Source organism: Pongo pygmaeus, chromosome 11, assembly GCF_028885625.2.
Source record: "Pongo pygmaeus isolate AG05252 chromosome 11, NHGRI_mPonPyg2-v2.0_pri, whole genome shotgun sequence".
Taxonomy (NCBI): Eukaryota; Metazoa; Chordata; class Mammalia; order Primates; family Hominidae; genus Pongo; species Pongo pygmaeus.
Genome location: NC_072384.2, coordinates 64,441,964 through 64,469,779, shown reverse-complemented (window position 1 = coordinate 64,469,779; position 27,816 = coordinate 64,441,964). Strand labels below are relative to the sequence as shown.

Below are 27,816 nucleotides of genomic sequence, written 5' to 3'. Positions count from 1 at the left end.
ATAATCTTTTGAGGCCCCACCTCTTAGTATTGTTTCACTGGGGATTAAGTTTCAACCTTAATTTTAGAGGGGATGCAAACATTCAAACCATAGCACCCACTGATCCGACTTCCCTATCACCACAAGCTATACAGCTTCTGTATTTAGAAAGTAACTAGAGTTTTGGTGATTCTGAGCTGAAAGTTGTGCCAGTGTATAAAAGGAAATAAGCCTAGAGAGTTTGGCAGAGATGAAGATGGAGGAAAGCTTTACATGTGGTGGTGAGAAACTTGGATTTGTTCTTTAGTTGATAGGGCATTGAAAGTTCTTAAACAGGTGAGTAACTAGATTGAGGGCATTGAAAGTTCTTAAACAGGTGAGTAACTAGATCGAGTCTCAATTTTAATTGGACTTCTCTTCCAGTGGAGGCAAGGACAGATGGGAATATAAAGACCTGGAAGGAGGCTATCTATAGCAAGCCAAGCATCCAGGCAAAAGGATTCCATTTGCCAATGGAAATGATATAAGGATAAGACTGGTAATGAAGAGGAGGAGAAGCTCAAGTAATTTTAAGCTGGTAAAATCAGGAGAACTTAGTGACTGATTGAATGAAGGCACTAAGGGTACAGGAGTTACCCAGGGTGATACCAAAGTTTCCATCTTGGAGAACTATATAGGTAGATGGCCCAGAACTCACTGCCAAAGGAATAAAATAGAAGAGTCTGCCAGCAAACTAACACTTATTAAATGTCTACTGGGTAAGTCACTCTTCTAGGTACTGGGGCTATTAAGACCAATATATCACACTCCTTTTCTGAAGACCTCTTACAGCTTATTAGAATGTGGGGTGGGTCAAAGATCACATAAGAGGTAACCTCAGTGAACTATTTAATAGAATTATGAATATGCTGCTAGGGAGACATACAGGTGTCTACCTTCTTTTATGTTATTTACCAGGATAGGAAGGGAAGATGATCTGGAAAAAATACATAGTATGTTTTAAATATATCCTCATTTTGTGGGATCCTTGTGGGAAGAGGAGTAGAAGTCACCCAATCTTTTGGAAATGCAAGTCTGGATTTCGGAGAGGGTGATGTGGACAAAACTGTACAGGGACTGCATATAAAGTGAAGAGAGTCACAATCCAAGTAGAACCCTAATGACAAAGAATTATCTGGACATCACATCTGAAGTTACATTTATTTTTAGTTTAAATTCACATGGTATTTTAATTGTTTTGTGAAAAAGCACAATGAAGAACCAAAGCGACACCCATAATTCTCACAAGTTTTCATCATATTAAAAAAGTGAAATCCTGCCCCCTCCCACCTATACTCTGCCCTTTTAATCCAAACCCACAGAGGTAAACACAGTTAACACCAATTTTAAAGCGTTAACAGAGGAATTAGAGACTGCCCAGTAGGTGACAGAATAAGAATTAAAAGAGACTGGTGTCCCAAATGGCAAAAATGAAGTATTTGTGATGTTTATGGTGCCAAGCTGGGCTAGCTTTTTATATGATTCATATTTTAAAAATTTATATTTCAGGCCGGGCACGGTGGCTCACGCCTGTAATCCCAGCACTTTGGGAGGCCGAGGCGGGCGGATCACGAGGTCAGGAGATCCAGACCACGGTGAAACCTCGTCTCTACTAAAAATACAAAAAATTAGCTGGGCGCGGATACAAAAAATTAGCCGGGCGCGGTGGCGGGCGCCTGTAGTCCCAGCTACTCGGGAGGCTGAGGCAGGAGAATGGCGTGAACCTGGGAGGCAGAGCTTGCAGTGAGCCGAGATTGCGCCACTGCACTCCAGCCTGGGCAACAGAGCGAGACTCCATCTCAAAATAAATAAATAAATAATAAATAATAAATAAAATTTATATTTCAGCAAAAAATTAGCATAAAGTTTTATGTAAATTTTAACTAGAAATCAGCTTTTTAATAAATTTATTTTTGAAGAGTTTATTTTGGTTTAATGAAAATTTGATCCATTGTCTTTTTTAATTAGAAATGATTTGCATCAAGGTTTTCTTACAGGTTGTACAGGAACTAATTAGAATATATACCTTTTAAATAATTTCAACTTGTATTTTATATTCGGGGGTACATGTGCAGGTTTGTTACATGGGTTTTTTGGATGACACGGAGGTTTAGAGTACAAGTGATCCAGTCACCTGTACAAATGATCCCGTCATTACTATGGTAGTGAGCACAGAACCCAATAGGTATTTTTTCAACCTTTGCCCCCTCCTTCTTTCCCTTCTTTAGTAGTCTGTATTCCCAGTTCCAGTGTCTGTTGTTCCCATCTTTATATCCACATGTACCCAATGTTTAGCTCCTACTTATATGTGAGAACATGTGGCATTTGCTTTTCTGTTCCTGTGTTAATTTGCTTAGGATAATGGCCTCCAGGCTGCATCCATGTAGCTGCAAAGGACATGATTTCATTCTTTTTTATGGCTGCATAGGATTTCATGGTGTATATGTACCATATTTTCTTTATGCAATCCACTGTTGATGGGCATCTAGGTTGATTTTACATCTTGGCTATTGTGAGTACTGCTGCGGTGAACATACAAGTGCATGTGACTTTTTTGTAGAGTGATTTATTTTCCTCTGGGTGTGTACCCAGTAATGGGACTCCTTGGTTGAATGGTAGTTCTGTTTTAATTTATTTGAAATATCTCCAAACTGCTTTCCACAGTGGCTGCACTAATTCACATTCCCACCAATAGTGTATAAGTGTTCCCTTTTCTCCACAGCCCCACTAACATTTGTTTTTTTTTTTTTTTATTTTTCAAGACAGGGACTTGCTCTGTCATCCAGGCTGGAGTGCAGTGGTGCAATCATGGCTCACTGCAACTTTGACCTCCTAGGCTCAGGCAATCCTCCTACCTCAGCCTCCTAAGTAACTGGGACTACAGGTGTGTGCCACCACGCGTGGCTAATTTTTTTTTATTTTTGTAGAGATGGGGTCCCAGTTACCTTGCCCAGGCTGGAAGCATCTGTTTTTTGTTTGTTGTTTGTTTTTACTTTTTAATTATCGCTATTTCTACTAGTGTGAGATGGTATCTCATTGTGGTTTTGATTTGCATTTCTCTGATAATTAGTGATGTTGAGCATTTCTTTGTATGTTCATTGGCTGTTTGTATGTCTTCTTTTGGGAAATGTCTGTTCATATCTTTTGCCCACCTTTTAATGGAGTTATTTGGTTTTTGCTTGTCAAATTAAGTTCGTTACAGATTCTGGATATTGGAACTTTGTCATATACAGAGTTTGTAAATATCTTCTCCCATTCTGTAGGTTGTCTGTTTATTCTTTTGATAGTTTCTTTTGCTGTGCAGAAGCTTTTTAGTTTAATTAGGTCCCACTTGTCAGTCTTTGTTTTTGTTGTGATTGCTTTTGAGGCCTTAGCCATAAATTCTTCGCCAAAGCCAATGTCGGGAAGGGTATTTACTAGGTTTTCTCTAGGATTATTATAGTTTGAGGTCTTACATTTCAATCTCTAATCCATCTCAAGTTAGTTTTTGTATATGGAAAAAGGTAGGGGTCCAGTTTCATTCTTCTGCATATGGTTAGCCAGTTATCTCAGCACCACTTATTGGCTAGGGAATCCTCTCCCCATTGCTTATTTTTGTCGACTTTGCCAAAGACCAGATGGTTGTAGGTGTGTGGCTTTATTTCTGGATTCTCTATTCTGTTCCATTGGTCTATGTGTCTGTTTGTGTACTAGTATGATGCTTCTTTGGTTACTGTAGCCTCATAATATAGTTTGAAGTCAGATAATGTGATGCCTCTGGCTTTGTTCTTTTTACTCAGGGTTGTTTTAGCTAGTGGGGCTTTTCTCATTCCATACAAACTCCAGAATAGTTTTTTTCTAAATTTAAAAAAATGATGTTTGATAGGAATAGTGTTGAATCTGTAGATTGCTTTGGGTAGTATAGTCATTTTAATGATATTGATTCTTCCAATCCGCAAGCATAGACTGCTTTTCCCATTTGTGTGTGCGTGTGTTTTTAAATGAATCGGTTTTAATGTTCAGAGTGATTCCTAAGAAGAATTTTCCTGAGCAGCTTTATATATTAATGTAAACCATGGTTTTGTCTATAGAACAGAATCGGAATACAAGTGAGCTGAGAGTGAGCAAGTGACAGAGCTTTCAGTGGATGCAGGAGCTGGGGGAAGTGGTCAGATCTGCTTGTCATTAATAGCTTGTGGTGTGACAGGCAACATGGAGCCTTTGTTTTGTGTCATCCAAAGCACTTAACTCCCGGATGTGTCTGACTAAAAAGGCTAATACATGAGGCTCTTATAACAAAAATGTAGGCTCTGCCGGAATTGTATATTTGAAAGTGCCTGTTTAGCTAAAAGAGTTTGGGCAGGTATCATAGAGAGGCATGATGTTTTTTCATTCTCCTGGTCCAGAGGTTTAAGTTCTGAGGCTCCTTTTTATCAGTCTGTAGAGACTGGAGCTCCCTTTGATAGGACTTGCTTTATGCTACATTGCCTTATTGTTATTCACCTGTTATAAAGATAAGAGTTTGTCTTTCAAACCAGGATAAAATTTCAGAATGCAAGAATCCAAACTGAGATAATATTGCAAAATGAATTTAACTCCCCAAAGCTCTCCATCTCCAACCACAACCCCCATAAACACAAACGGTTTATTAAAAATATATAATGAAGCATTTGTTTAGATTTTCCAGGGTAAGGGAAGCAATTAATTTTAAAAGTGTTTGCTGTTCTAAGGCTACAAACTGCTATAAGCCAGTCCCTATTTTTGTTAGTACTAAAATATTTTGAAACACTTGGATCATTACTGTTAAAATGATCTAAATTTTACAGTAACCTTCATTATTTGCCTAGATCTTTTTAAAGCTTTCTAAGGTATTGTAAGGAATACTGCTTCTTTTCAATGTTACTTTTATGTGCATTTATTCAATGTGTTTATTTTTCTCAAAAGAATACATTCACAGGCCAGGTGAGGTGGATCACACCTGTAATCTCAGCACTGTGGGAGGCCAAAGCAGGAGGATCCCTTAGACCAGTGGTTCAAGACCAGCCTAGACAACATAGCAAGACCCCCACCTCTACAAAAAAAAAAAATTAAAAATATAGCCAAGTGTGGTGGCATGTACCTATAGTCCAACTTACTTGGGAGGCAGAGGCTGGAGGACCTCTTGAGGCCAGGAGTTTGAGGCTGCAGTGAGCTATGATCATACCACTGCCTGGGGTTACAGTGAGACCCTGTCTCACAAATAAAATAAAGTAAAATAAAATAAAATTTATTAATTTGATTTTATAAAATCAAAGATTACAAATGGCTTTTAATGAAATAGAGTAGCCTCCTACCAAAACCTTTTTTATTTCAACCCTTTAAGCCTTATCTCTTGGCATTCACATCTCTATTTCTAAGTAATATGATTCTAAGTGCCTTTTTTGGTGTCTCACTGTTATCTTCTCTTACAGTAGATGAAGATTTAGCTCTCTCAAGCTATCTTTCCTCTTCTTAAATACATGGAGAATACCACAACTTTTAAAATTAAGTTTATGTTTCTCTTCTTGTACACTTTCCTTTTTTTTTTCTCTACAATTACCACTTGATTTCAGTTTTGTGTTTATCTGGATGTCCAGTTTAGCTTTTGAATTTGATCATTTTTGTTACTTCTTTTCCAGATGCTCAAACGTATGATCTATAATTTTATTATTTTTCCTGAACACATCCATCCCAGAGCCTTCTGTTCTGCCCTCCATTCTAGATGGATTGCTTTCTCACTTTGCTCCCCCATGATCCTCCTAGGACTTCCTTTTACCTCCTCTTTGTGTTGTATACCCTCTATCCATGATCCCAGATCTTCTGTTTTCTTTCCTTTCTCCTTTTGTTGGAGCATTCTCGGTAGCTTTCTGGTATCTCTGAGTCCTGCACACACAGGGGTTTTGCAAAGTGAATCACCTCTTTCTCATCATGAGCTCCCTCTACATGGTTGCAACATCTTCTACTCTCAATAGTCACCACAGAAGTATCCAGTTTCGTTTTCACAGAGTGTCTTCTCCTCGGATATCTCTTCTCCCACTATCCTCTCCCTCATGAATTTATTCCTCTTTTAAATTTCTTTAGTAGCATTTTAGTGGGGTCTCAGAAAAGAGAAAAGATAAACTTATGTGGCCCATCTACACATGTTTAATTGGGTGTCCAAGTTTAACTTTTGATTATTAATTTGCATGGGGGTTTAAGTTAAAATTCAAACATTTTATTTAAAATATATTTTCTGCCTTAGGAAAGTTCTTTCTTTCTTTCTTTCTTTTTTTTTTTTTTTTAAACGGAGTCTTGCTCTGTCACCCAGGCTGGAGTGGAGTGCAGTGGGGCACAATCTCTGCTCACTGCAACCTCCACCCCCCAGGTTCAAGCAATTCTCCTGCCTCAGTCTCTTGAGTAGCTGGGATTACAGGTGCACACCACCATGCCCAGCTAATTTTTGTATTTTTAGGAAAGAAGGGGTTTCACCATGTTGGTCAGGCTCATCTAGAACTCCTGACCTTGTGACCCACCTCCTTAGGTCTCCCAAAGTGCTGGGATTACGGACGTGAGCCACCGCGCCTGGCCTAGAGAAGTTATTTCATTTGGGCAGGGGGCATACACTAGGCTGTAAATAGAATACCTTGCAAGGTTATATCTTGGAACATACACCCTATAGATAAGGGGGGAGTACTGTGTATATATTGTATACTATTTCTTGATCATGGCCCTCTGTATTCATAGCTTCTGCATGTGCAGACACAACCGTGGACAAAAATACTGGAAAAAAATTAAAAATAACAATATGACAATAACGATACAAATTTTAAAATACAGTATGACAACTGTTTACATAGAGTTTACATTGTATTAGATATTGTAAGCAATCTAGAGATAATTTAAATTATATAGAAGGATGTGCTTAAGTTATGTGCAAGTATTAAACCATTTTATATCAGGGACTTGAGCATCCATGGCTTTTGATATCTAACGGAGGGTCCTGGAACCAATCCCTCCCACGTACCAAGGGACAACTGTGTATGCATGACCAATGTCATCTTCCAGCTTTTAGCTTGCCTTTGTATTTTTAAATGTGTATATAAATAATTTTATCATATGGATGTTTTATATTTACCTTCCATTGATTTTATTGTTTATCTTTAACTTTATTATAATTTTAATATTATGGGTTTGAGTTTTAAATTTCTTTTCCTCCTTCAATATTTTATTTATTTTATTTTATTCATTTTGAGGCAGGGTCTTACTCTATTGACCAAGCTAGAGTGCAATGGGGTGATCATGGCTCACTGCAGCCTCAACCTTCCAAGCTCAAGTGATCCTCCCATGACAGCTTCTTGAGTAGTTGGGTGTATAGGCACACACCATCATGCCTGGCTAATGTTTTTATTTTTTGTAGAGCCTGGATCTCCCTGTGTTGCCCAGGCCAGTCTTGAACTCAAAGCAATCCTTCTGCCTCTGCCTCCCAAAGTGCAGGGATTTCAGGCGTGAACCATCATGCCCAGCCTCAATGTTGTATTTTATTCTTTGATTTCTTTTTTTCTGTATTTTATTATTTGAATTTAAAAATTAATTTGGGGTAAATTGATGTTTGTATGATATTGAGTCTTCCCATTTGTGTGTATGGATATGGTATATTTCTCCATTTATTCGTGTCTTTCAATAAAAGTTTAACATGACATTAAAATCATGCACATCTTTTAAAGTATTTAGTGTTTTTGTTGTCACTGCCACTTAAAAAAAATTTTAATTGGTCGTTGTTTGTGTACATCAGCCCACTTGATGTTTTGTGTATATTGAACTTGTATCCAGTAGCCTTGCTGAATATTCTTATTTTCCATATGCATAAATTTTCCATATGTGTAATTATATTGTGTACAAATAATTTACACAATCTTTTCAAAGATTACACATCCCTTATTTTATTGAATTAGCTAGGAATATCAATAATATATTCAGGATGCAGTGATATTGAACATCCTATCTGGTTTCATCCCTTAAGTAGAATATTTCTAACTTTTCACTTTTAAGTATGTCATTTGCTATAGGATTTGGTGGACATTCCTTATCCAGTAAAGGAAGTTCTATTTTATTATTAGTTTGCTCAGCATGTTTTTCAAAATAAATACTGAGTTGTATGCTTTTCTATATATTTTGAAATGGTCATAAGCTTCTTTCCTTCATTAATCTGTTAATATGGTAAATTACACCAATATCTATTAATATAACAGCTATTAATAAATATTGACTATATTAATATTTTGTTATTAAACTCCCCTTGCATTTATTGAAAAAAATATTCATAGTCATAATTCCTTATCTTATAAATTGCTTGATGGCATTTGATTTCATATTTCAGCATTTACAGTTTAAAGTCAAAAGGTCTATAACTTTATGTTTTCATCCAGGTTGAGTATCAAAGTTTCAGCAATCTCATAAAATATACCCAAGAACTTTCTTCTCTCTCTCTTTTTTTTTTTCCTGTACAACTGACTGTATCTGGAACTCAATCCTAGGCTATTTTATAAATGATTGGAAAGCCATACTCAATATCTGTTTCCTTCTCTTTCCCTAGATTTAGACATATGCATTTTCCTATCTGTAACATCTTTTTTGGCACTTTCCATCTTATAAAAATCATCATCATTATGATGAACAGAGAAAATCCAAAATTATCTCTAGGTATTGTTTCACACTCCGGGAATATACCCAAGGAACCATATGGACCCAGGGAAAAAATTTAAATGGAAGAGAAAAAATGAAAATGAAAATTCTACATTTTATTACTAATATAAGATTTAAAAAGTAGGACACCACCACAATCTGTACTGGGGTTGGGGAGTAAGGGTGAATATTTTCCAAGTGCAAAAACCATAAGAGGGAAAGCATACCATTTAAAACATATTGCAAAGTTAGAGAATCCTCAAGTTTCTACAACTGTTAGTGCTGCCTGATCGAAATCATTTTCTAAGGATCATGTACAAAATACGTATTTTTTCACATTGACATTGGAATTTAACAGGTATGCTGCTTTTAATGTCGACTGCTTTTAGAGTAGTGGAGGCAGCAGGTGGCAGTAGTTCCCACTCCCAAAACTGGGAATTGGAGCAAGTCTTGTAACAATCCGTGGCCTCCCTTGCAGGCCAGCCTTTCTGTGAAGTTTCTTTGTGTCTATAACTGCTCGTTTCATATATGGGAAAAAGGATGATATAATGCATAAATCCCGCAAAGTGTGGACAACAAACAAGATTTTTTTGTACGTACCTTCTTTACGTAGAGGATGAATAAACAAACTTATGAAATATATGGGTCTTCATCTTTAGAATTTTTTTTTATTGAAAACACCCTGTCCCTTTTCATGCTTCCTAGGAACATCCCTGTTCCATTCTTCAAGCATTGTTTTGAGTCTCACTCAAGCCTTCCATTCCCAGGGAAGTTGGCCATACTTTTAGACTTTTTGCTGCCTTTATTAATAATGCTGGATAATAACATTAATATTAATGACTGTTTATTGAACATGTGCTATGTGATAAATTCTCTTCCAGAAGTTTTACATATTTTATCTCATTTAATCTATACAGTCACTTAATGAGTTAGATACTACAATTATCCTCAATTTATAAATGTTGAAATTGAAGCACAGAGAGGTCCTGTAACTTGCCTAAAATCACACAGCTAATAAGTGGAAGGAGGCCAGAAAAACAATTTAAGCTAACTGACCTTAGAGCCTCTGCTGTTCATCATTATTCAGGATGTGTTAGCCAGGTAGACCTATCACTGCCAGTATCAAATATTTTAATTCCACTAGGATGTAGCCTGTTTCAAGCTGTTTAAAGTGCATATATTTCTAAAATTACCTTGAGAAATACATCTACAGGTGGGAATTTGAGGCCACTGTCAGATGGTTCCGCCTGGAAAAAATATGGGAGTGAATAAACCAAGAAGATAAATCTCAACTTCTTCACTCATTATTTGTGGAAGCTTGGCAAGTTATATCACCATCCAGAGCTTGATTTTCTTCATGTGTTAAATGGTGATAATAATACTTAAGTGTTATTTTGAAAATTAAATGAGATAACACAGTAGAGTTTCTAGAAGATAGTACATCCTCAATTAGTATTAGTTCATGTTTACCTCCCTCAATAAATTTTAGTGCTGACTAAATTTTTCTTGGGTAGGTTAAGCCTGAAAAAAATAAGAGCGGAATGAACAGCAGTAACTGGGCATTATTAATTTTTGTATCTCCCTCAAAAGGTAGCTCAACTGGTAGGTGCATAATCAATGCTGTCTGTTAAATTGATGAGCAAATAAACAAATTCACAAAATTACATAGTCTGGATATTTTACATATGTAAAAATAGAATTTGTCCAAGTATTTGACATACATTTTAGAGGACTGGGGTTAAGAGATAACACTCATGCTCCTGGGAAATTTATTCATGATTACACAAGATTAATGGGAGCCCCTTATTAATTTCTGGCTTAAAGACACTCAGTTTATATTTGTGATACCATTTATTGTTATCTGATATACTGATGCTTGAATTTATTTAATAATTTATCAAGTTAACTGATTTTTCTTCTAGACCAAAAACAGAAGACGCTTGGGTATTTGCAAAGCCCAATGCCATTCAAGCGGTCGGGGTTATGTCTTTTGGTGAGTATTTGGTTTCAAAGGCCCTTTCTCAATGTGGAGTTCTCTGTTCCACGAAAAAGTGCTGTGTTTCATATTTATGTCTGGATAGCAGATGTCCTAAGTTTTAGACTTCCTATTAGCAGCATATGATCTAGTTTGTGCCAATATAAAATTAGGCTCAAACTTTTCTCACTCATCACTAAAATTTGCTTCAATTTGGAGAAATCTATTTCTCATGCAGAAACTCATTACAGTCATCTTGTTTCTTAACTTGGAAGGCTAGCAAGTGTTATGGACTTCTTCAAACCTTTTATTATGTCCCAAATGGCAAAGGAAGCAACAGAATGAAAACGATGGTATTTAGATTTCCTTAAGATGGGAAGGGTCATTAGGAAAAGGAAAATGAGAGAGAAGGTTGGACTGGCCTGGTTTATATCAAGAGTAACATGAAAAGACCATATAAGCCTGATGTGAATGAATGGTCTCATTTCTAGAACTATTAGAAAAATTATTTTCTGACATATTAATAAATTTGTATGTTTAAACTTCAGTTCATTGGCATCTAAAGTAGTATATATCTCTGAATTTCAGAACTAAAAAAGAAAACCCTGGTGCTTGCTTTAATAATGCTCTTTTTTTTTTGTATTGCAGCATTTATTTGCCACCATAACTCCTTCTTAGTTTACAGTTCTTTAGAAGAACCCACAGTAGCTAAGTGGTCCCGCCTTATCCATATGTCCATCGTGATTTCTGTATTTATCTGTATATTCTTTGCTACATGTGGATACTTGACATTTACTGGCTTCACCCAAGGTAAAATGAGAGATTCAGTTATAGTGTTCATGTGCATTGGTACAGGTACACTGAATGTTCTACTCATTATTGTTAACGGGTATGCCCAGTGTTCTATTTCAAAGATTACTCTCTTCCACCCATTCTCTCTACCCTCCTGCCCCCCTGCTGTCTGTTTCCTAATTTTTACCTTTTTAAACTGCTCAATTTAGTTCTGTAGCCCATACTCTCTCCTTCCACACACTGTCACTTCCCAGCACATGATTTTTGGCTGTCCTCCACTGCAGCTTCATTTTCAAAGGTACCAGTGGCCTCCCAATCTTCAGAGCAAATAACCTCGATTTGGATTCTCCTGAATCTCTCTGAATCACTGAACTTCCTTTCTTTGCTCAATACTGAACAAATTCTTTCAACAATACTGAACTTCCTTTCTTTGCTCAAATTTTCCTCCCTTAGGGGAAAGAGTATTACTATATTATCATTGTTATTCGTTCTCTCTGTTAATTTTTTTTCTCTGTTTTCTTTTTCTTTACCCTCTCTAATCCCCCACTCCACTCTGTCCCACACTACGCAGATAACGGGCTCAAGCATATTGTTTGCTCTTCTCTCAAAAAATTTCCAGATACTTTCATTGTTTTAATTCTAACCCAGACCTTTCTTTTTGTCTCCAACCTGCTGCCTGTAGGACGTTTCTACTCAGTTGTTCTATATTTGTCTTAATCACAAAACATCATGTTTCCCTTAAAACCAGACCTTTTCTTCCTCCCTCCAAAGATATTTCTCTCTTTTTTTGCACTCACCCAGGCCCAGCAACTGAGCAGTCCTCTCTTCTACTTCCCTTGACCCTTACATTCAATCATCAGTGTAGTGTAGTATTCAGGGCAGTCCAGCAGTAGGCTGTGATTTACATATTTCACAGCTCTTGCAGGTCTATTATCTCATTGACCTTCAAACAACCCTTTGAAGGGAAGTGGAATAACTAGTTTTACCCCCTGATTAAAACACAAAGAGATGAAGTAACTTGCTCATGCTGGCTGATGACAAACCAGAAAACAAGTCTTCTGACTCTTAAGTTCAGTTTTCTTTCCATCCTCTTTCTGCCTGCCCTGTTTTGGTCAACCATGACCCTCTGAAAGTTGTCCCTTTGCCTCTAGCTCCCATTAGCTTAGTTTTCTGAAAACTTGGGTGCTCTTGGGAGGATGGCTGCCTTATTCTGAACAGAGGTTACAGATCACTGTGACTTTAGGCAAATATTTCTCAGGAAATGAAGAAAGATGGCTTCAAAAAATAATGATCAACAAAATTCAAATGCATTCAAAAATATAATACAGGCATGTGCCACTAGAGTGCAGTAACAAAGTGACCTTGAAAGTTCTGATAAGAATTGTGTTCCAAAGCATTGCTATGTATCACTATTGCTACATAGTTTGCCAATGCAAATGGCCTGTGGGCTCTGGTCTGTACAGGATCTTGGTTTTTAAATGCCTTTTCTGTAAGACATAAACCTTTTTTGTTAGTTACATCTTCCTGGAGTTTTTATCAGTGGTAATTGCTCAGATATAATTAAATCTTTATAAAACAAAGCTGACAGGTTTTTAATGCCGTTTTCTCCCTAGCTGTAATTCTTTAAAATACACTTAGATTCAAGCCGCAATAAGCTGACATTGTTTCTCCAGGCCACCTCTCCTTAGGTAAATCTAGTCTAATTTGTGCATACTGCATTCTTCTTTTCTAACCTCTTTCAGTAGATAAATTTCAACTTGAGAGGCAGTGGGAACTCTAGATTCTCCTTGACATTTCTAGTGACTTTTGAAAAGACAGTAGGGCTCATTTTTTTAGTGGAGGTTAGTGAACGAGGAACTTCAGTCCTTTTTTCTTAGAGTGCTGGAATCTTTTCAGTCAACCTTGAAAAAGGTTTCTGCCACCTTTACTTTGTGTTTTAATCCCCTCCTGCCCAAAAGGGATGTTCTAAAGTAATGTAGATTTGTTCTAGTTGATGGGGGGAGGGGAAAGAGCCACTTAAAGTAAATCTTGGGAAGAGGCAAATTATTTAGAATATTCAGCTTTGTAATGAAAAAAACAGTACAGAGGTATTATAGCTTTTCTTCTTTTTAAATGGTGTAGTATTGAGTATTGATCTAATTTTCAATTAAATTTAATTTTAAAAAGGTAACCACAATTTTAACATTTAAGCATGTTATATTCAGAAGATAAGCAAGCCCAAATACTCTGTTTCAGCATTAGTCATTGTCTTATTTTTATTTTTTTATTTCTTCCATAGACTACTGTAGTTGTAGGTAATTGTTTTTTGATGACATGACATCTGTGCCCTAGTTAGATCCCTGTATTTCTTCATAGACAGCTGAGAAATACAGCCTGTAAATAAGAATTGTTTCAAGGTATATTTAGTCCATCATTTGTCTGGAACTTATTAAATTTAATGTTCTTTATGGGACATAGCCATATTTTCACAGTTTTGAATCACTGCATTTACACTTGGGCTCATGAGGTGCCATGAAAGGCAACATATGTTTGGAATTTCTCGATGTGGCCCCAAGGTTGTGATGAAACCCTATAGCATGATACACAGGAAATTCAGCTCCCCAGATGTACTGGTCTACTCTTCCTTTCAGGATTGTTCTTGATCTAAGAATAGCATTTCAAAAGGAAATTTGTTTATTTTAACAGACATTTTTAAAAAATAATGAAGTCACTTACTCACCAGAAACAAAGACCAGAAACCAGTTTACAAAGCCAGTGCTGAAGAATTTAGGGAGTTGATTCTGATGTAAGAAGACAATGGATAAAGTATTTTTCAGAAGTCAGTACAAATTGGCAGCAAATCTACCAAAAACAAATAATAAGAGAAAAACTATCAGTGATGGATTTCTCTTCACATGGAGCATGTACTGGTTTAAATCAGTGAATAACTACATAGTTATTGAATTCAAAAACTTTTATTTAGACCTGGTCATCTATTCTCTTAATTAAATGAAATGAAGTTTATGGAGATTCACTTATAAGTCATGTGTTGCTTAATGACAGGGAAACATTCTGAGAAATGCATTGTTAGGTGATTTCCTCATTGTGCAAACCTCATAGAGTATACTTACACAGATCTAGATGGTAGCACCTATTACACACCTAGGCTATACGGTATAGCTTATTGCTCCTAGGCTATAAACCTCTACAGCATGTTTCTGTACTGAATTCTGTAGGCAACTGTAACAGAATGGAAAGTATTTATGTATCTAAACATAGAAAAAAATACAGTAAAAATACAGCATTATAATCATATATGTGGGCCATTAGGTGATGCATAACTGTAATATCTAATATTTAATTTACTAGATAGTTATCGCAAACATTTAGTATCTAGTAAATAAACTTATTTTATATTATTATCTAGGGGACTTATTTGAAAATTACTGCAGAAATGATGACCTGGTAACATTTGGAAGATTTTGTTATGGTGTCACTGTCATTTTGACATACCCTATGGAATGCTTTGTGACCAGAGAGGTAAGCGCAGTTCCTTCCCAACGCTTTACCCAGGTGATCTCTCTGCCACATTTAATTTAGGAAGATTTATAAATAATACAGTTTGGCAAATTCCCAAGGGCATGACAAATGGTATAATTTGTAAGATTTTCTTTTTTGACTCTAAAATGTCAGAGTTTAAAGATGAATTTATATTCAGATGTTTACAAGACAATTTTTCAAAAGTTCAGTTTGAAAATTAGGTTTGGTGGATTTGGCTTATATTACAGTGAGCACAAATATTTATACAACTGCATTCCAAAGTGACTGCCAGCCTTTAGCGACAGCCAAACTAAAGTTGTTGCTTTTAAGGCATTCTTACAAAGAAATTAAGTACCAAGGTTTAAAACATGTTTTACAAAACTATCTTTTTGCTTAGATGTTTTATCAGTCAACATGTATTAAAGGCACTGTAGAATCTACAGATTCTAACTGGTTTTGTTATTTTTTAAAAACTAAAATATCTTATATTCCATGGAGAACCAAAATTCAACTGAACTTTTAGTTTTACAGATATATTTTATTTATGTATTTATACATGTAGATGTATATATTTACAACTATACATAACATAATAATATAAATAATAACATAAATATATAGGATATTATTTACATATAAATATATTATATTGTCAAAGCTCTAAATTGGGTTATATATTCCACTTGGATTTGTAGAGAAATATTATCTGAAACAGAATTCATTCTCTTGGTGTAAAATTGGATAACATGGCCTGTCAGGAATCCCTTATGCTGTCAGCTAAAAATCCACTGTACCAGTCAGCAGTAAAACATGATCTTGCTTCACAGTGGGTCTTTCAGGGACCACACTGAAAAGGGCTCAGTCATAGGATCTGTTCCTAGAGGCTGTTTATACAGTGCACCATGTGAAAGGGTCTAATGAGATAAGTGAAATATCTACAGAGCTTTAAATACACTAAATAATCAGCAGGCTTCTTGAGGCAAGCCAGGGCTTACTTTAAGTCAGTCCCAGGGATAAGGAACTGACTGCACAGGGAAACAGAAGAGGGAAATGTTTAGCACTGTGTATGTCCTTTACAACTAGCACTTCTCTCCCTCACACATGTACAACTCACAGGCCAGTTCTCTACCTTGACTATAAAGGAGAAATAGACTGAACTAATTTTTTTTAAATTTAAGAGCCTTTCGAAACTTTACTAGCTATTGTTAGATGCAGGAAATGGTATTATTTTAGCCTCTGCTCAGTACGTAGGTTCAAATCTAATCTCTAGATCAGCAAGTAAGAACAGATGGTGCATTCTCATGTGGTTGCTAGTAAACTGCCTGCCTGCAGACGATCTGAGTCACTTCACCTGCACAACTTCTGTGTTTAGTACTTGAAACTTGAGTTTCCTTTCTAGCTGCTGTGGCTGGAAGACAGAACTGAATCAAGATCTCTGCCACAATAGCAAATACTCAGCAGAAGAATCATGTCTATAACTTTCCCTTCTCTTACTCTTCATTCTGCATGCACACACACGTACACACACAAATGTATGACTGACAAAAATATAATCAAACTGTTTCAATTCATAAAAGCACTAAAAAGGCGTCTACCCTTAATAAATATCTCTTACTACCTGCCTCACTAAGTGATTTTTCACTCTCACAATTATATCATAGAGGCATCTGTAAGAATGGATCTTAAATAAGATAATATTTGGAGAGACATTACAACTTATGTTATTAATATCACCATTAAATTATTAGCAAAGTCATGGCAGTATGTGACACATGGGAGATGTTGCATATCCAGGCAGCACAGCTTACAGAGATGGCTTCTTTATGATACCTCAGTATCTGACCTTCTCTTATTTCCAACTCTTTGTCTCACTGTTCTTTTGCACAGGGTCACTACTTATTCAGACTTTCATCTCTTTATCCTCCATAGGTATTGTTCCTGTTATTACCTCTTTGCTCTTTTTCACGCTCTTGTCTCAGCCTGTAACTCTGCTCCAAATCTTGTGCATGTATCAAGCCCTACCTCAAACCAAGGTAGGTCAAGCATATTTCAGGGATGCTGTAAAGGAGATTACTCTAAGGAGGCAGCTCTAGATAGCTAAAGCTCCTTGTAGTCCTAAATTCTCTTTGATCTTTTTTGTCCTGTTATAAATTGATCTCTACTTGCTTTTTTAAGTTTCGTTGTATGCCTCCAAGAATTAATTCCTGAGAATAGGAATCATTTCCCTGACATTTTATCTTTGCAAACCATATCATAATATGGGACACATTAAGTTGGTAATTTTTTATTGCTTTCCTGATCTGAGTAGTCATGAAAAATGGTGATGAACTCCTCCCCATTTTTGTTGAGGAAAGGCAAGATAAAATAGACTTAAATTATAACAAATAGGAATTAGTTTATGCAGAATTAATTTCTTGCTAGTAAAGGATATTACACATCCAGTATTAATAAGGGAAATGTGACAGCTACTTCTTAGAGGCCATGCAAATAATCTAAATAGCATGTTTAGTTTGTTTTAATAGTAACCTGTTGGACTCAAGAAAGAAGGATAAGATAACTTTCCAAAGTCTCTCCTATACTTGAAAGATACATATATTGAGACATCAGTATGCCACAATATAGGTCTGTAATATAATCCACTGACTAATAGTTCAACAAGGAATACTTGTTATTGATATGTGTGTCTGTATGTAAGTAATTTGGAAAAGATAGAACATTCCTAGTGACTTGAGATTTGATTAATAGCCTTGTTGGTAGTATTTTATATATTCCTGAATACTATTGTGAAATTCTCCCTCAATAAATCCTGCATGCCTTTAAAAGTCCCTCTCAAAATAATCTGTTTATTCGGCAGGTAATTGCCAATGTGTTTTTCGGTGGGAATCTTTCGTCGGTTTTCCACATTGTTGTAACAGTGATGGTCATCACTGTAGCCACGCTTGTGTCATTGCTGATTGATTGCCTTGGGATAGTTCTAGAACTCAATGTGAGTATATGCAAAGATTTACCCCTTCACTCTAAAATTCTCTTTAAAAGATAATGATTACATTGAACATAAGATGCATTTTCCTTAAAAAAGGTGTCACTTTTGAAATGGAATGAAAATACGTTTGTAATAGTAAATATTTTCAGTGACAATTGTGTGCACTTGATGGGACTATACAGTTTTAAAGCAGTGGTTGTTTAGAGACATAGGGGGTCGTCACAACTGGGTAGGCAGTGCTGTTGGCCTCTAGTGGGTAGAGGCCAGGGATATACATCCCACAGTGTGCAGGCCTCTCACAGCAAAGAATTATCTGATCCAAAATGTCAGTAGTGCTGAGGTTGAGAAACCCTGGTTTAGAGTACTTTTGCGTATCTCACTTACTATAACACATAAATGTTACTAAAAATGTCTATAAATTAAGTGGATTTGGACTTTTCTTTGCTGAATAATAATATATCTAGTGAAATTTATGAGAAATATGAAAGGATTCAAGTTATATCCATTCACTTGCTATGACACAATTTCTTTTTCTTTAAATATTTTTCTCTCTCCAGACTTTTCTTTTATAGTCTGCACTGCCATCAACCAAATAGAAGTCCTCATAATATCACAGTTGAATTAATCCCAGCTCTGTTTCACCTATCATGTATTTAAGTTCTGCTTTCAGTTTATCGGCATTTTCCTACCAGAGCAAGTATAAATTCTGTTGCTTCTACCATCTTGTCTTCTGTATAAAACTATTTCCCATTTACTTCCCAAAATCTATGTTCAGCTCTGGTCAATCTTATTTTTTGCCCTGTGAATAAGCCGTATCAATTCTTTCCATTATTCTTTGTCCTATCTGCTTTTTATTTCCCATAATGATTATTTTTCTTTCATTTCTGTCCAAATTTTACAAAAACTTTAAGATCCAGTGCAACTTCTAATTCGTTTATTCACATTCACTGATCATACATTTATTGAGTAATTACTATGTGCCACACAATAGAATATAAGGATGAATGCAATAAGAAAGGATCTATGCATTCTCACAAATAAACATAAAAGTTCAACTGCAATATAGGTGATGAAGACAGAGGAGGCCAGGAACAGTGGCTCACACTGTAATCTCAGCATTTTTGGAGGCCAAGGTGGATGGATTGCTTGAGCCCAGGAGTTGGAGGCCAGCCTGGGCAACACAGTGAAACCCCATCTCTACAAAAAATTAGCTGGGTTTGGTGGCATGTGCCTGTAGTCCTAGCTACTTGAGAGGCTGAGGTGAGAGGATTGCTTGAGCCCAGGAGGTAGAGGTTTCAGTGAGCTGAGATGGCGCCACTGCACTCCAGCCTGGGCAACAGAGTGAGACCCTGTCTCAAAAAAAAAAAAAAAAAAAGAAAAGAAAAGAAGACAGAAGGAAATGGATGGATTCCCAAAACACATTTTTCAGAAAAGATCGGCATAATTTGGTGACACAGATTCCATTGGGAAGACGGGGGCAGAATGACTTCTTGGTTTTATTTTGTGGAACTAGAATAATGATGTCATTTGCTAAGACAGGAGTGGAAGTTGTTCTACCGCTACAAAGTGGCTAATCTTCTACAATCCTTACAGAATTTCTCATCAGAATCACCCACCAGTTATTGGTCATGCACCACAGGGAGGGCAAACCCGTACAGATGGGATCCCAAGTCATCATTTACTCATTTCATTGAGAATTGAGGCATAGGTGAAGGTATTAGTGTCAGTGCCCAAGTTACTATGTCATCCAGATGCCATTTTGATTTGAAATTCCATACAAAGGCAGGAGGGAATTCAGTCAGGGACCCTACTGGGGACTTTCTTGTAAATGGAAAGTGGGGAGTAAGCAGTTTCCAAAACCTCAGGAGACTGGTAATTGTCTATTCTACCAACAGTGGAAGGAAAGCTCATAGGAAAGTAAGCAAGTGTCAAAGGTAACTTTTAACTTCTTCCCAATTTTGCATAGGCCAAAGACTAGTAGGGCCACTAAAAATCATTTCGCATACCAATCTTGATTTGTGTAGATGGATCACTACTACATTAATGCGCTGACTTAATTTATGTATTATCTCGTGTCATGTATTCTTGAAGCTGTCCATAAGCTTGCCTTACCTAACAATTGGTAAGGTCTTTGAAGACAAAAATACTTAACCACCTCCTCCCTCCTCCATAGTGTTTGGCACAGGGCTGAGAACACAGTGCTGAAATTATTGCATGGGTGATTGCACCTTGGGACTACAGTTCAGGATCTATTTCTATAAATATTCTTAGACATAAGATGCTTTCTTTAATGTAGTACCAGGAAATGAAGTGTTATAAAAAATGGTTGCTGTTGACAGTAGTAGTAATCTTTCACCTATGCTGTGGAGATAATCAACATAATGATTTCCAAGCCCTGTTTTTTCCTGTTTTGTGAAATATCTTGTTTGAGTCCACAAATTTGTTTGTTGATATTTTAGGATTTTGTTGTAAGACAAAATATGTTTATTATCTGCCTGAACATTCACTACATAGTGATAGCCCAACAAATTTTTTTTTCTTGTTTTCAAGTTAATCAAGTGCACACATATTGCTCATTTTTCAGGAATGAGTTTTTTTTTGTAAATCTAGCCATTACTTTCTGTAAAGTTAATTGCTAATCTCCGTGGCATTTGCACAACAAAATTGTAGGCATATAATCATATTAAATATTCTTTATTATACTTATATTGAAAACTTTTTTGGTTAAGACAGAATTCTGGTATCAAAGATAATCATAGAAGAATACATTGTGAATATCTATTTTAAAGTCAAGATCTGAGCTGGCCCTGGAGGACTATTTTTAAAATTTAAAATATGATTCAAGATCTTTAGATTTTTTTAAAACCTGATTATATAGATATACATTAAAAATTAGAGTGCTAAATTGTCTGTTATGACCTAATAGTCCAAGACAATTACACTAGTTTTAAAGCACTTTGTAAGAATTAATAAAATCTAGGCTCTCCTTTCTCAGACCACCTGAGAATAAGTGTTTTTCACATCAGTACATATTTTGGTGTGTGTAAGAACGTATTCAAATCTTTACTCAACTCCTTTTTGTGTGGACACTTACCATGTCTAATAGAGCCAAATCAAGCATCATGTCTGTTAGTAACTAATACATGCTGGATCATGCAACACTTTAGAAGTAACTTAAAGCATGCTGTGTTCCACTTCATAATAATAATGTGGGCAGGGTGCAGTGGCTCGTGCCTGTAATCCCAGCACTTTGAGAAGCCAAGACAGGCGGATCACCTGAGGTCAGGAGTTCAAGACCTGCCTGGCCAACATGGTGAAATCCTGTCTCTACTAAAAAATTTAAAAAAAAAAAATTAGCTGGGTGTGGTGGCATGTGCCTGTAGTCCCAACCACTCGGGAGGCTGAGACAGGAGAATTGCTTGAACCCAGGAGGCGGAGGTTGCAGTGAGCCAAGATTGCGACAGTGCACTCTAGCCTGGGTGACAAAGCAAGACTCCATCTCAAAAAATAAAAAAAAAAGAATAATAATAATAATAATGTGAGCTACCATGTATTGAGTACTTACTCTGTACCAGTTGCTTTGCAGTATCATCTCCTTTTATCTATATTAAATTGATAGATGAAGAAACTGAGGCACTGCATGATTAAATAGTCTGAGGTCATACTAGTTACAAGTAAAAAAATACAGATTTGAACACAGGCATTTGGACCCTAAAGCTCACATTTTAAATCGTTACACTACTCTGAGATTTCCTAAGCATAAGATTTTAAGTTATGTAAAATAATTATGCTCATTTCTCTATCCACTTTCTTAGGTTATAAAATCTATGCATTGAGTTTATCTGTAAGAAAGGTTAAGAGTAATCTGTGATACATATGGATAGACTTTAATAATGGGTTAAAACATACCAGGAGATGAAATAAAATGGAACGGAAAAGTTTTTGTCTTAATAATTCTTAGTTAATAACTTTCATCTTAGTAATTGTAGTACTTTAGAAATGTAGTTAATAGCTTTTATCTTAGATAACAATTTTAGTACTTTAGAAATTCTTTTTTATTTTAGCTTCTGAATAAGTAGAATAATGAGCTTCACAGATGAGATGAATCAGATCATGCAAAGTTAGGGAAATACTACTATTTGGTATCACCAAATAATATAGAATAAAATGAATTGAGGTAATATTAGTTATTAAATTCAAAAATAGAACCTTGCTTTCCTTTTCTTTTCTTGTTTTCATGTCAGTAGACAACAATGAAATATTTTTCCAAAGCAAACACACGCTAAGTTTTAAAGGTTTCATTTTAGAAGCAAATCAAATAAATATAAGCACTATTCTTTGTAACAAGAATCTAGCGTCTTAGCACTAATGTTGCTATTGGAGAAAAGAGGCATCTGCAGTAATTGGGCCCTATGGGTTTCTACTCGCAGCAGTACAAAGAGAGAAAATGAAGCAGCTGGTGCCTGTGCCAGCATAACCAGCTCAACAAGCATTGTGTGTGGTTTACAGTGGAAGGAAGAAAGCACGCCAAATACCAGCAAGAACCCAGATAAAGAAATACAGTCTTTGGGGTGAGCAAGCCATAACCCCAGTTGCCAAAGACTTCCTGAGCAAGAGAGAGTTTCTTTTTGAAGTATTGGAGTGAATTTCATGAGTTTAGATTGATTACAAGGTAGAAATTTAAAAGATGTATAAGCATTATTTTATTTAGTTTCCAGCTTCCTTGCATCATTTGAGAAATTTCTATTCAGGTAGGAAAATTCAGGCACTTTTTCAATCCGTACTGGCAATAAAAATGTTCAATAGCTTCTGTCCTTTCTCTCCAGCAAACTTCAAAATACTCTGACATCCACAGTGTTATTATCAATTAATAAGAACTGTCCCGTCTTTATAACTTAGACTATATTTTGTTGTCTTTTTAATAAGCAGTTATGATTTTACATCCTGTCAAGCAATTTCAAAAATTATTCCAAAGCCAGTGGTATATCCTTAGGCAAGTCTACATTAAATAGATCAAATCAGCTCGACTAATTCATAGGGAATAGATCAGATGCAACCACACTATTATTTTACTGATGATCTTGACTTCTAGCAACAACCTTTAGTAAGACTGAGCTTTTAAATATCAAGAAAGTAGCTGGTATCTAAACAAGATACTCAGCTGGAATCCTTCCAGTAGAAATATGAGCTATATAGTCTTTCCTCTAATTGCTACTTTCTCAACACTTAAGAATTATAACATAAATAGAACACCCATTGCTTTGCACTGCCCAGCAAGTTAAGTTTGGAAGAGTACCAAAAGGCTGACTGATGACAGCTTCTTAGCAGAAGCTGGGGGTGTTTTTTGTCCTGATAGTACTTTCACAATCTGCAGTTCCAGATGAATTAGCCACATGTTTGTGACTACAAAGAGGAGACTACAACACACACAGACACATACACAGACACACACACACATTTGTATTTGAATTACTGTTTGTTGTTTTCATAAATTGTTATTTTAAAGAAATCAGAGGGTAATACTTTTTGTTATAAATACAGACCAAGTGTTAACAGTATCTTCCATAACTTAAAAAGCACTGTTAATTCCAAATATTATGATAGAATCTATGGAATCCATAATACATTTCATTCTAGTCATATGACAACTAATCGTTTATTTTTTGTGTACCTTTGTAGATATTAATTTGTATTCAGGTGCTATGAATGGCAAAAGTATATTTTCCATATATTCTAAATTAGAACATGATTTTGGTATTTTTTAGTATTTTCTCATTCTTATGTTTCTTACTTTGGAAATATTTTCCATGCAGTGTGGTCCCTACCATTCTTTCTCTGGACACTTTTGTTTTTGTAAAAATTCAAAAAGTTACATAACTGGGATCATAGTCATAATATTTCTGGTATGGAGAGATTGCTTTGTATGAAACACACAGCAATTTTATTAACTGGTGTGAGAATATAGTTATTTTAAAGCTATTTTAAAGGTACAATTTATAATTTTACATCATTCAACTTCGAATTTATTTTGCTGTTATTTTCCCAGGAGAAAATTTACCAAAATAATGTGTCAAAAAGCTTTTAAACCATAGGTGATAGTTGCATAGGATTTCATTTACTATTCTTTCTACTTTTGTGTATGCTTGCAAATTAACTTTTAAATTTAGAAAAACATAGTTTATGAAAAGCTTGCATTTAGTTGTAAAGTAATATCACATTTGTTACTGATTTTATATATTAAAAACTTACATTTTATTATTTCAGAGAACAACATTTGTGAAATGTCATAATAAGAGAATGAAAACTAAAACCACATCAACAGCTGGGTGCAGTGGCTCACACCTGTAATCTCAGCACTTTGGGAGGCTAAGGCGAGAGGATCACTTGAGCTCAGGAGTTTGAGACCAGCTGGGGCAACATAGTGAGCCCTCGTCTCTGCAAAAAATTAGCCAGGCATGGTAGCACATGCCTGTAGTCTCAGCAACTCAGGATGCTGAGGTGGGAGGATCACTTGAGCTTGGGAAGTCAAAGCTGAACTGTGATTATGCTAGTGCACTCTAGCCTAGGAAACAGAGTGAGACCCTATCTCCAAAAAAAAAAAAAGAGAGACAGAGAGGAAACAAAAAACACATGATTATCTCAACTGATGCAGGAAAAGAATTTGACAAAGTTAACATCATTTCTTGATAGAAACTCTTTTAACAGTTTAGAGAGAGAAAAGTCCTCAACATAATAAAGGCTATTTATGAAAAACCTACAGCTAACATCACAATTAATAGGGAACAACTGAAGGCTTTTCTACTAAGATCCAGTAAAAGGTAAGGATACCCACTGTCACCACTTCTCTTCAACATAGTACTGGAAGTACTAGCAAGAGCAATCAGACAACAAAAAGAGAGATATACCTAATGCTAGATGACGAGTTAGTAGGTGCAGCGCACCAGCATGGCACATGTATACATATGTAACTAACCTGCACATTGTGCACATGTACCCTAAATCCTAAAGTATAATAATAAATAAATAAATAAATAAAAGAATTTGTTGTTGGCTAAAAATTAAATAAATAAATAAACAAATAAATAAAATAAAATAAAATTTGACATGGAAAAAAAAAAAGAAATAAAAGGCATCCAAATTAGAAAAGAAGAAGTAAAGTTATTTGTATTTGCAGATGACATGATTCTATATGTAGAAAACCCCAAAGGTTCCAAAAACAGTGTTAGAACTAATAAACTAATTCAGTAAAGTTGCAGGATATAAAACCAACATAAAAAAATCAGTAGCATTTTTATACACAAATAATAACCTAGCAGAAAAAGAAATCAAAAAAACCATGTCATTTATGATAGCATCAAAAAGTACTCTGGAATAAATTTAACCAAAGAGGTGACAAATTTGTATACTGAAAATTATAAAATCTTGATGAAGGAAATTGAAAAAGACACAAATAAATGGAACATATAAATAAATGGAAAGATATCCTGTGGATGGAATTGATATTGTTAAAATGGCCATACTACCCAAAGCAATATACAAATTCAACATAATTCCTATCAAAATTCTAATGGCATTCTTCAAGGAAATAGAAAAAACAATCCGTATTGAAAAGAAAAATAAAGTTGAAGGCATCACACTTCCTGATTTCAAATGATATTACAAAGCTGCAGTAATCAAAACGGTATGATACTGGCATAAAAACACAAATATAGACCGATGGAACATAAAAGAGAGCCAAGAAATAAATTCAAACATATAGGGTCAACTAATTTTCTACAAGAGCACCAAGAGGACACAATGGGGAAAGGATAGTTTTCAATAATGATGCTGGGAAAAATGGATTCTCAAATGCAAAAGAGTGAAATTGGACCCTGATCTTACACCATACACAAAAATCAATTCAAAATGGATAAGATACCTAAATGTAAGGCCCGAAACTGTAAAATTCCTAGAAGAGAACATAAAATAAAAGCTCCTTGACATTAGCCTTGGAAGTGATTTTTTTGAATATCACACTAAAAGCTCAGACTATAAAACTAAAAATAAATAAATAGGACTACATCAAACTAAAAGGCCTCTGCAGTGTGGCGGGGGGCGGAGGGGGCGGGAAGAAAAAAAAAGACAACGTACAGATTGGGAAAAAATATTTGCAAACCATCTAACTGATAAAGGGTTACTACAAAAAATTTACAAATAATTCTAATAACTCAATAGCAGAAAAATGATTAACTTGATTAAAAAATGGGCGAAGGACCTTAGCAGATATTTCTCCAAAGAAGACATGAAAATGGCCAACAGGTATACGAAAAAGTGCTCAACATCATTAATCATCAGGAAAATGCAAATTAAAACCACTAGGCGATATCACTTCATACCCTTTAGGATGGCTATGATCAAAAAGACCAGAAATAACAAATGTTGACAGAAGTGTGAAGAAAAGGGAACCCTAGTACATTGCTGCTGGGAATGTACATTGGAATAGTCAATATGGGAAACAGAATGGAGGTTCCTAAAGAAATTAAAAATAGAACCATCATATGACCCAGGAATCTCTATTCTGGGTATATACTCAAAAAAGATGAAATCACCACCTCATAAAGATATCTGCATTCCCATGTTCACTGAAGCATTATTCACAATAGTGAAGAGATGGAAACAACCTCAGTATTCATTGATGTATGAATGGATACAGAGAATGTCATATAGATCTGTCTATAACATGGAATATTATTCAGCCTTGAAAAAGGAGATCCTGCCATTAGCCACAACATGGATAGACCTGAAGAACGTTAAGTGAAATAAGCCAGACACATAAAGCAAAATAGTGCATGATCTCTCTTATACATGGAATATTTTTTTTAAATGTCTAATATATAGAGTTAGAGATAAAAGAATAAAACTGTGATTACCAGGGGCAGGAAACAAAGGGAGGAAATGTAGAGAGGTAGGTCAAAGAATTCAAAGTAGCAGATATGTAGGATGAACAAGTCTACAGATTTAATGTACAATATCAGGGCTGTAATTTATAAATTGTATTATATTTGGGACTTTTGTTAAATAAGTAGATATTAGCTGCTCTCATCACCAAAGAAGTAATTATGTGAGATGAATAGATATGTTAGTTCAATACAATAACCATTTTACTATCTGTATGTATTCTATGACATCATGTTATAAACCTCAAATATACACAATAAAATTTATTTTTAAAAAGTGTATGTTTTGTGGTTTAAGAGAATATTTGTCATAAAATTTTAATGTATGTTACATTGTTAAATATACTATAATTAAAATTTAACACAATTAGAAAAACCTATTACCTAAAATGCATTAAATGTTAACATTTATATTATTTGCTAAGTTTCTATTGCAAATTAGTCCTATTCAAGAGGAAAGTCTCTTCCTTTGACATCAATAGCTGTTGGTATTTTTATAATAGACAATTCTACCACCATTATTTTAAAGCTGACATTCCTCCTTAGGTTGGGTTTATTCCTAGCTAATGTGGAGAAGGGTGAATGAGTAATAGTCATTTAGCTCTGCTGTCAACTTTCTCAGTAATTAATGTGCTTAGTTTTATTTGAAAGAGGATTTAGAAATGCTATTTCATGTTAACTGCCTTAGGGTTGTAGTTTTTCTTTCTCACACAGGTAGGCACATCTTCAATACAAGCTCAGGTAAAGAAGAAAGACATTGTGGCCCCTATACAATTTCCCAAAATTTCCCTCTTATACACAAATGACAAATAGACCATTCATGTTTGAAGGGCATAGTGGATACACAGTAGTTTTAATGAAGAATATAAGGAAATACGATGAACTGAAAATACAGGAAATTTCAAGAGTGCCAGAAGTCAGTCCTATTATCTGCT

General features: G+C 35.4%; 1 protein-coding gene and 1 long non-coding RNA gene across 6 annotated transcripts in view; one reads left to right on the top strand and one right to left on the bottom strand.

Annotated features, from left to right (window-relative positions):
* Positions 1-27,816, bottom strand: part of LOC129031431 (uncharacterized) — a 124,307-nt gene that overhangs the window by 37,623 nt on the left and 58,868 nt on the right. For both annotated transcript variants that reach the window (XR_008501037.1, XR_008501036.1), the window contains exon 3: positions 14,163-14,284. This is a non-coding gene — a long non-coding RNA (uncharacterized LOC129031431). The remainder of the gene's footprint in view (positions 1-14,162; positions 14,285-27,816) is intronic.
* SLC38A11 (solute carrier family 38 member 11) overlaps positions 1-27,816 on the top strand; it is a 64,354-nt gene that overhangs the window by 33,235 nt on the left and 3,303 nt on the right. For 3 of the 4 annotated variants that reach the window (XM_054477796.2, XM_054477795.2, XM_054477797.2), the window contains 4 exons: positions 10,599-10,669; positions 11,300-11,461; positions 14,850-14,962; positions 17,817-17,948. In XM_054477796.2, the coding sequence (XP_054333771.1) occupies positions 10,599-10,669; positions 11,300-11,461; positions 14,850-14,962; positions 17,817-17,948 (478 nt within the window). The remainder of the gene's footprint in view (positions 1-10,598; positions 10,670-11,299; positions 11,462-14,849; positions 14,963-17,816; positions 17,949-27,816) is intronic. The other variant, XM_063647590.1, reaches the window with a different exon arrangement.